The 10,479-nt window shown below is 45.3% G+C and overlaps 1 protein-coding gene across 1 annotated transcript; it reads left to right on the top strand.

Annotated features, from left to right (window-relative positions):
• The first annotated feature begins 7,992 nt into the window (after positions 1-7,992).
• LOC149408298 (uncharacterized) lies at positions 7,993-9,531 on the top strand. Its single transcript, XM_089624894.1, has one exon. It carries the CDS (start codon positions 7,993-7,995, stop codon positions 9,529-9,531), a length of 1,539 nt encoding a protein of 512 aa, XP_089481020.1.
• The last annotated feature ends 948 nt before the right edge of the window (positions 9,532-10,479 follow it).

The raw sequence follows: 10,479 nt of genomic DNA, 5'->3' as shown, positions 1-10,479 counted from the left end.
ACACTCAAATTGTTTCCCTTTAAACTAACCTGAGCTGTGCGATAGAAAAAGCTAAAAGGAACTTGAAAAAGAACTCAAAACCCCAGCGAACAAGACAGACTTGCAGAAAAAAAACAAAAAGAAAAAAAGACTCCTAACACTCAAAAAGAGCACTTATACGGAGAGAAAATGGATTTTCTCTCACTAGTATTTTGAAACTTTCCTCCCCACAAGAAGAGTTGTAGTATCTATTTTATACATTTAATGTAATAAAGTCTCACGAAGACTCTTGCTTGTAATTGCTTATTCATTAATAAAAAGTTGAAACGTTCATTCATTCTTCCTTGTGTATTTGAAGCTTTAGGATAAAACACTAGCCTTTAGTCCATAAACAAACTTAACTACTTACGAAGAGACAAATGTAGATTTGCATGAACAAACTGTTCGTAGATTGCTTAAAACGATATATTCGCAATCTAAGAGTCAAATGACTATTAACCTCAGTACGATTGTTAGAAGAATCTATGATGTCTGGTTATGGGGCATTGAGAGTTGGAGAATCTATAGTTCTTCTAGGTATCTTCCGAAGGTACTGAATTGACCAGTGCACTTCTAGAGACAGAATAAGAACAAACCATTTAACCTCTTATGTATCGAAGTCACTACGTATGAATTGCATCATGCTTACCTTAATCCTGAAATGACACATGCCATTTCACAACTTACGTATTCTCATTTGAGAAAGTCAGAGTTGGGACTCACTATGTGATTCTGAACAGGGCCTATTGGTGAAGTACTAAGTTGTGAGAATGTCATGAGTAACTTTGTGAAGTTCTCATAGATATGGAATTCATGTACAAGATTGCTGAAATGCAATGTATATCACCTCATGCTTTGTTCCTTGGAATGTGAATAAATGAACTGGCCAGTGTCCAAATTGAGTCCTGACTCTTTTGGATGAAACAATGTGACTTGTTAGCTCCTCGTCAATACATTGTTTCTAACTTATTCACAAGCGACAAAGGAGTTGAGGAAACAACAGCTAGAAGGGTAAAATGGTAATTTTGTAAATCCCGACTAGCTGATGATATTCATGAAGGGTAAACATATATAATATTCACTGGATCTGCTCATCATAATTTGGTTGAATTCTTGAGTAGAAAATAAATTCATTTGAATCGAGACATTTTCAGTGTCAACTCTTTAGTGGAGTCAGTTGACATTAAGCTAAACTTGGAAAAGGTTTGTGAACTTTTGAGTCCAAGTGTTTAGCTCAAGCTTTGTTCATTTGAATCCATGAGGTCACTGTCACAAAATATATCGAGTAGGAATAGTTAAACTAGAAGCTAAGTCAAAACAAGAACGAGACAAGTTTTATGAAAATTGTTGTCTTTTTGGACATAGAATGAAATGAATGTCAATAAATTTTTTGTCAAGGTCATTTGATGTCTCAATAACACTCAGCCATGATATGATCATTGGGCCCTGTGGATTAATTTCATTTCATAAGAATTTTATTGAAAATTCTTAATGGGCATTTTTCATGTTGTCATGAACAAATGGAAAAGCTTCTAGAAGCCCTTTCTGGAAGGTTTTGGGCGCCCACTACCCAAAGGAAAAGAGAGAATATTTTGTGCATAAATGTATGAAGATACTTGCCAAAAGAAAAAGAGGAAACAAATTTCCTCAAAAGAGGAAAAGGGAAATTCGGCCAAGTGGGTCAAGGGAGAAGCAAATAAAAGGGGAAACAAATCCAACGCTATGCATGGAACCTCTTGGCCGTCCAAATGAAAGAGGAAATAAGGCTATATTTCTCATGAATATGTGATATTTTATTGAAGAGGAAACTACCTTATTGAAGGTAAAGCCTCTCCTATAAATAGGAGCCTCATTCTACTTCACATTTCACTCATCCCAGGTTATAGAGATTTAAGAGCTTCTCTCTCTAGCTTGGCCGACTCCTCTCTCTCTCTCTCTAGTTAATTTTCGTTTTTGTTTTGGCACCTAGGTCCACACTTGACCTAGCGTTTTAGCTCTTCGACTTTGAGACTTGTTCTCGAGTTGTCGTGTTTAAAAAGTGCCCACACACTAATTCCTTTCTTTCTCGAGTGATTCTTGTGATAGAAACCATCGTGGTTGCTCGTGTTGCCGAGGAAGGAAGAGAGACGTGCTGCGAGGGGAGACGAACGTTGCAACTTTCCAAAAGCTTCTCAATGTTCAAGCTTCTAAAAAGGTTAGTATTCTTTTATGCTCATAATAGTTTTTATTTACATGTGCTTGCTCTTTGTCTAGGTTGGTAAAATTGTTATACTTGTCAAAAGAAAATTTTTAAAATTCCGCCGCTTACCCGAAGCATTTAAACTTTTTCTTAAACCCTAGATCAATTCCAACAACATCTTCATAATTTAGTACCTCACCAATAGGCCATGATTTGAATCACATAGTGAGTCTGAACTCTGACTTTCTCAAATGAGAATTCGTATGCTATAAAATGACATGTCTCATTTCAGGATTGAGGTAAGCATGCTGCAATTCATACATAGTGACTCTGAGACAAAAGAGGTTAAATGGTTTGTTCTTAACCGTATCTAAAAGTACACTGGTCAATTCAGTATCTTCATAAGATACATAAGAAGAACTATATAGTCTCTAACTCTCTATGCCTCATAACCAGACATCATAGATTCTCTTAACAATCGTACAGAGATCAATAGTCCTTGATCCTTAGATTACGAATATACTGTTTTAAGTAAACCATGAAGAGTTTGTTCATGCAAATCTACATTTGTCTCTTCATATGTTTTTAGATTTGTTTATGTACTAAAGACTAAGGTTTATTCATAAAGCTTCAAACAGACAAAAAATAATGAATGAAATTTTCAACTCTTTATTAATAATAAGGCAATTACAAGCAAAAGTCTCTGCGAGACTTTATTACATCAAATGTGTTGTCAGTCACTTTCAGAAAAGCCAAAACGTCGAGAAGGCATGCCGTTCAAGGGGCCGATGGTTAGGTCGGAGGTCCTGAAGAGCAGCAAGCCTTCCACCGCATATCGATAAACAAGTTCGTGTCAAACTTTTAACTCCTCGAGTCGAATCGTCCTCCTCAGGTCTAGCCTTTTCCTCGAGTCGAGATGTCCTCCTCGACTCGAGATAATTCCTCGAGTGAAATTACGTGTCCATGAGTCACTTCACAAATCCTCGTGTCGACCTGAATACCTAGAGTAGATAATTTTATATTTCACGCGACTTGCATGAAATCCCAGGCCTCGAAGGCCCAACGGGCTGGGTCATCGAAGATCAGCAAGGCCCACAAATGGCAGACGAGGTGGGTCACACACCCCTCGAGAGAGGCATACGCACGCTCCTTAAAAAGGACGCGCGCGAACAAACCTCACTCCACGAAGGGAAGGCACGCGCCGCGCCAGGGGCCTGCGCGCTGCGCACCCCCTGAGGTCAGCGCGCGCACACGTCGTCCGGAAAGAACGCCACGTTCGCTATGCAAAGCACCCTGAGGGCCGCACATGCGCTTTTGCACGCCGCGCACCCCGCGTCGCTCCTCCTTTCGAGGAGAGCGCGCTCCTCCTTGAGGGGAGCGCGCTCTCCAGTCCCACATGGATGAAATACAAACCTCTTAAAGCCCTCCAACTACTATAAATACCTCCTCTCATTGAGGGGAAACCCATCCTATTCAATCCCATTCATTCTCAAGAAACTTGAGACTTCTCTCTGCTTCTGTGGATGCCATCCTTAGCCTGAAGCGGATTCTCCTCGATCTCTCGTTCTCAGAGATTCCAAAGCGCTCCCGGGGACTCCCGAGCACTGCCTATCTCGATCGAACGACTACTCCCAAGCCCACGAGTGTTCCTATGGTTTTCGAATGAAAATTGCTTACGCATCTAGCACACTAGATGCGTCCACCGTTTTTTATAGGAAATCGCCTACGCGTCCTGCATTTTCGACTGGAAATCGCCTACGCGTCCGGAACCTCCATCACGACAAGGAACTCTTGACTTAGAGTCTCCAACGCCTCCGTAAGAGAGAAAACACATATTCTTTGCTGGGTCACTCGATCCTGGAGTTTTGAGACGTCGCCGAGGACTCATCTGCGCGTCTCCTCCGTCGAACGCACCCTTCAGGTTCCGCGCCTCATACAGCGTTACAAACGCCTTGAACTACATTCTGACCTGATCTCGCACATGGGTACGTAGGTAGCCTACATAAAATGCATGGTCACTCCCCCTATTCACCCCTTCTCTCCTCAGAGAAGCCACTCTGACTGGAGGAAACCCATTTGAGACTTTCGAGTTCACACTTTTGGCTCGGGTGGCTACTTGGTCCGGCCTTGGGTCGAACCGGATGAAGCTTTCGATAGTTGTTCATTTTCGTGCGACAACATTTTGGCGCTAGAAGGAGGGCTTCCCGACTTGTTCAGCTCGAAATCCCTTCTATCCATCTTCTTCTTTTCTTTTGAAAACTCGACTTTCTCAGACTCGAGAAAAGATGAGTAGTCAACCACCCATACGTTCTGAGGGCGTTAACAACCCCGATAACGCTACTGAGACCAAAACATATTTCTTGCGCTCTCGAGCGCATGGCGACGAAGGATCACTCCCTGAAGAGAGCTTGACCCACTCACCATCTCCATCATCAGATAGCCGGGACAACCGCATCATGGAGTTGGAGGAGAATATCCACCAACTAAAGGTGTAGAATGCAAGGTACCACAGCGGACTGGCTGTAAAATAACCTATGCATAACCCGATGATTCCCAACGGGGATCCCAAGAACCTCAATGAGAAAAGTCGCGACCGCGATCTAGATTACGAGGGCACTGATGATTCGGAGGATATCGAGACTTCTCCCACAAAGGATGTGGAACTCCCCGCTGTGAATGAAGCCGGTCCTTCGGATCCTTCACCCAAGACATGCAATGCACTTGCGGCCTCCCAAGAGGGGAACTCCCGACGTTCAGCCCCTGACCGACTTGGTCAAAGAAAGAATGTTATGGAAAGTCAGGGCACGCGAAGAGCGCGCCATCTTAGACAAAGCCTGTGCCTCCGTGCGGCAATCCTCGACCTCAGGGATCATCTTACTACTCAACGCAACGAGCGTGGCAATGACCTAAGAGAGAGACTAAGCTCTCGCCCGAACATCCCCTTGGCAGCCCCAACTAACGGGAACCGCCGCATGGGTCAATGGTCCAATGAGAGGCGTCAGGTGACTCCTCCCGAACAGGGAGTTACTCCGACTACCGGTCTCGATGTGGTCACTATGATCCATAATCTTTGAAACAAAGTACGAGATCTCATAGAATATGGAGTAGGCGGAAACGCCTATGGGATCGTTGAGGAGAATTCCTGGCCTTTCACGACCCAGATATTGGTCGAGGTATGTACGGGAAATTTCAAACTCTCGAACCTCGCTCCATACAATGGGAAAACTGATCTCGCTTACCATATCCAGCATTATGAAACCTGGATGGCGATGCAGGGTGTCGCTCCCGACGCCATGTGCCAAGCTTTTAGTCTTACCCTCGCCGGACCCGGCTTCGAGTGGTTAAAGAACTTAAGGCCGGGATGCATCCCGTCATTCAAAGACCTAAATGACATGTTCCTAGCATGCTTTGCTACATCTATGGTCCAAAAGAAGACCAGGATGTACCTGTGGTCAATTAGGGAAGAGAGTGGCGAGTCTCTTAGACGATACCTCGCCCGATTCATTGAAGAATCAAATAAGGTCGACCGCTTTGATGCCAATGATGTAATCACCGCCATCAGTGAAGGCTTGCACACAAGTGACTTCCTCAAGTCCGTCGTTGGCCGTTCCCCTTCTACCATGGCTGAGTTAATGACTCGAGCCAAGACCTTCACGAGAGTCGAAGATTACCTCGATAGCCACAAGAGCAATACTCAAAGCTCTCGCCACCGAGACGAACCTAGCAACGAGCAAGGAGACTCCGTAAAAGGTGAAACAGAGGGGGTCAGGCTTCTAATAGCCAACCTCCAATGCCGCAGAAGCCGCAACTTATGGAAGACTTTGAGGGCTACTCAGTGCTCACGCCGCTGAACACGACGCCGGATCAAATTCTAGCTTTGGCGTGTGACAAGTTCATCGCCCCGATTCTGATGAAAAAAGACCCCACGAATCGTGACCGGTCTAGATATTACGAGTTCCATCAGGAATACGGTCACCTGACCTCCGAGTGCCACAATCTCAAAAGGCAAATCGAGGCTCTGATCCAACGGGGTGAGCTGAAAGAGTTCATGTTGCACATGATTAGTGTTGCGGGCCTTACCTCAAGTAGACAACAGTCTAGCAAAGGAGGATGAGCAACTGCTACTGCCGACCGAACCACAGCAACTGCTACCGCCAATCCACAGCTCCACGTTGTAACCACAATACTGGGTTGTCCACAAGGTGCAGACTCAGCCCGAAAACGGAAGAAATTTGGGCCGCATCCCAAGAAAATGTCGCTATGCACATCAACCTCACTTGCGAGGAACCTTCGTCCGTGCCCCACGAGACGATGTACTTCACCAACGAAGAGGCCAAGCGAGTTGTGTATCCCCACAATGACGTGATAGTTGTGGGGGTATAAAAACTTAAATATTAAAATATCATTTCAAATGGGCTTAGGCCCGATTGAAGCCCATAATCAGTTTGAAGACCAGCCCCTGAAATCAATTACGGGCCCAATTCATTTTTGACAGATCGGCCCAATACCAGCAACATTTCCCGGCTCGATGAAGGATGCCAGTTCGACCACGTCTTCCTGATCAGAAGGATCAGTCAAAGAGTAGACGGCGCCGCGAAGACCGGATTTCGGACGACAATGACCTCGGCGAGGAGTGTGGATCGAGGAACACGTGTCTTCGGCCAGAAGGCTTCGTCTCGCCTATAAATAGAATATGAGATGACGATTTTCGTACGTGCAAGCTCTCAGTCTCAGTTTCCAATTAATATTCTATTTCGTATTCTCATAACCAAGATCTTGAGCTCGGCTTGTTGAGTTCGTCACCTCGCCCGTTTGTAACCTTCTCTATATCAATAAAATTAATTAATATTCGTATATTATTATAGCTCTATTATTAAATCGTTTCTTATACGACGTCTTTCTAAACCCCTATAAAAATATTTTATAATTTCGTTCTTCATTAGTGATTGTTGATCGATCCAAAAATCGACATCAACAATTTGGCGCCGTCTGTGCGAAAATTCAGAAAGACCAATCTCGGAAGAAACGGTTCGTAAATTTTTTTTTATCATGTCTTCCACTCCGACTCATTACAAATCCGGAGAGGAGATCCCCCAGGGGATCAGGGCAATCCTGGATATGCTGACCAAAAAGATAGATGAACAAGCCAAGACCAACCGCGCTCTTAATGACTTGTTGAATACTCTCTCAACTCCTCAAAACACCCCGGATCCTCAAGTGGGATCCGGAGATATGACCGCCTCTGAGTCAGCTCGCCAAGCAACCTCGGTTGCTCAAACAAGCCGAGCTATCCCTCCCGGAGTCCGTCTGGATTTTTCTGGGATACAGGTCGCCCGAGGAACAGACTAGTCTCCCGTCGCAAGCTTTCAACTTGGGGGGACTCCTGGCGAGGTCGCGACAGAGTTCACGATCGATCCCTCAGGACTCCCTCGGCCTCCGCTCGGGGGAGCACCGTCCGGATCTTTCCCGGCTGATTCGGGACCTCGCCGTCCAGCGATCTATCAAACATTCACCCCCCAGCGTTTTGGAGGAATGAATCAGACCCGTCGTGGCCCGGTAAGTGCAATCGGGACCTCGACTCTTTCGTGGTGGCGAACCCAATATGACCGAACTGGAAAGGTTCAAAGAATCTATAACGGCCGAGCTGAGAGTTGTTCGTTCAAAATTTCATTCTGTAACCAGCTTGGCTCCCGAGATAGATCGTCTCGTAGAAGAAACGAGGCGAACTCTTTTCGCCAGAAACATTACTGAAGTGCAATTGGGAGATACCGGAAAGGTTCGCCTTCCATGGTACAATGGCACCTCAAGTCCGAAGGCTTTCATATAGTCCTTCAGAGTCACAATGGGATGGGTTATGCTCTTTGAGAGAGAATTTAGAGGCAGGATACTGCCAACTATTCGCCGAGAGCTTGTTCGGACCCGCCTTGGAATGGTTCTCCAAACTCGAACCAAACTCCATTGATGGTTTCGATAAGCTATTGGCTGCATTCCGGAAACATTATTCGATGTTCGTGGAGGATGACCTGACCAGCCCAGACTTATGGGGGATCCAACAGAGAGACAACGAATCTTTGAAGGATTTCATGATCCGTTACAAGGACGTACTCTCGAAAATCTCTAACGTATGCCACGAATCGGCCATAACCTCTCTGAGGAACGAGTTAAGGCACGACTCAAAGCTGAAACTGGAGATGACTATTAACCGTCCCCTCACACTAGAGGATGCAATTCATAAGGCCGCGAATTACGCGAAAGCCGAAGAAGAATTCGCTTCCTACGAGAGGCAACGCGCGGCCGAAAAGAAACCACCCTCGAATACTTGGGTGAGGCCCGTGAACACGGGGAATAACCCTCGCAGGATTAAACCCCATGACGCCGCACCTCACGCCAAAAAGCAACACGCCTCTCCTAACTACACGTTCAATGTCGGTGATGACATTAAGGAGGGAGGACCCCAATCAAAGAAATTGACACGGGATCCCAATGCGTATTGCAGTTTCCACAAGGCTAACGGCCATGACACAGTTAACTGTGAAACCATGCGTAAGGCTTTAGCCGAGAAATACGCAAAAGGGGAACTAAAAGATGTTGACCTAGGACCCCCGCCAAAAAAGAAGGTCTTCAATAGCAATAACAGGGGAATGGGCAACCCCTCCCCCAAGAGAGCAAGACCCGAGGAGGAAGGGGAACCAAATTCCCCGCCGACTGTCGCAAAACACAGAGTCAACTTCATAATGGGCGGCTCGAAGTTTTGCAACGAAACGGTTAACTTCATTAAAACACATCAACGTCGATTGAGTAACCAAACTACCAAAATCAGACTAGAACAAGATGTTCAAATCTTGTTCTCCGAAAAAGAAGCAATTAGGACAACCGAACGACACGACGACGCACTCGTGATCACGATCGACGTGTCTAACTGTGAGGTTGCGAGAGTTCTAATCGATGGAGGCAGCTCTGTAGATCTTATGTTCAAGGATACCCTGGCAAGGATGGGAATCGATGAAGACGAGATCGAAAGAGAACGAACCCATTTAACAGGTTTCAACGGGTCCACTACTCCATCCGTGAGAACAATCAGGTTGCCCGTAAAAACACATGGAATCAACAAAATAGTAGAGTTTCAAGTACTAGACTGTCTCTCCCCTTACAACATAATCTTGGGAAGACCGTGGATACATATGATGAGGGTTGTGCCTTCAACCTTTCATCAATGTATTCGTTTCCCAACGCCTGAGGGAATAAGAGAGATCCGAGGTAATCAGGCAACCTCTCGCAGTTGCTATCTCACTAGCCACAAACATTGTGCCAAGACAATCAAGGGAGAGCAATAGCAATTAATGAACGTGGAGTCGGCCGAAAGCGTTTCCGCACTAAAAGACCCCGACTCCCTTGATACGCCAAGCACTGAGTTAACGGTTCAAGTACAGCTCGATGGCTTCGATCCTTCTAAGTGTGTAGGAATCGGAACTAAACACAAATGTGGCATCAGGCGAGAACTGATCTGTTTCTTAAAACGAAACAAATCCACCTTCGCCTGGTCAACCGAGGATATGCCAGGAATAAGCATCGACGTCACGTCTCACCAACTTAACGTCGATCCCAGTTTTAAACCGGTAAAACAAAAAAGAGGAAAGCTCGGTCCCGACAGGGCACGGGTAGTCAACGACGAAGTTGAAAGACTGCTCAGTGCAGATTCAATCCGCGAAGTGAAATACCCGGATTGTCTTGCAAACACCGTCGTCATAAAGAAAAAAAATGGGAAATGGAGGGTATGCGTCGATTTCACCGATCTAAATAAAGCATGCCCCAAAGACAGCTTCCCGTTGCCTCACATCGACCAGCTAGTCGAAGCAACCGCGGGGGATAAAATACTCTCATTCATGGACGCATTCTCAGGATATAACCAAATCCTAATGCATCCGGATGACCAAGAAAAGACAGCTTTCATCACCGACCGAGGCACGTATTGCTATAAGGTCATGCCCTTTGGACTAAAGAACGCTGGCGCCACCTATCAAAGGTTAGTCAACGAAATGTTCAAGGAAAATATTGGTAAGACGATGGAAGTGTATATCGACGATATGCTAGTAAAATCCCTAAGGGAGAACGATCACATAGGGCATTTGGAGGAATGTTTCAAGGTACTAAATAAATATAAAATGAAACTCAATCCCACCAAATGTTCGTTTAGAGTATCATCCGGCAAGTTCATGGGGTATTTAGTTACCCAACGAGGAATTGAAGCTAACACGGATCAATTACACGCCTTACGAGAGATG

This window comes from Urtica dioica, chromosome 1 (genome assembly GCF_054948205.1).
Source record: "Urtica dioica subsp. dioica isolate 48M chromosome 1, U.dioica_male_clone48M_v1_H2, whole genome shotgun sequence".
Taxonomy (NCBI): Eukaryota; Viridiplantae; Streptophyta; class Magnoliopsida; order Rosales; family Urticaceae; genus Urtica; species Urtica dioica.
This window is presented reverse-complemented; position numbering and strand designations above follow the sequence as displayed.

What these genes read in the sequence shown, in the direction of transcription:
- LOC149408298 (XM_089624894.1), top strand. Translation starts at nt 7,993, where the DNA reads ATGGCACCTCAAGTCCGAAGGCTTTCATATAGTCCTTCAGAGTCACAA.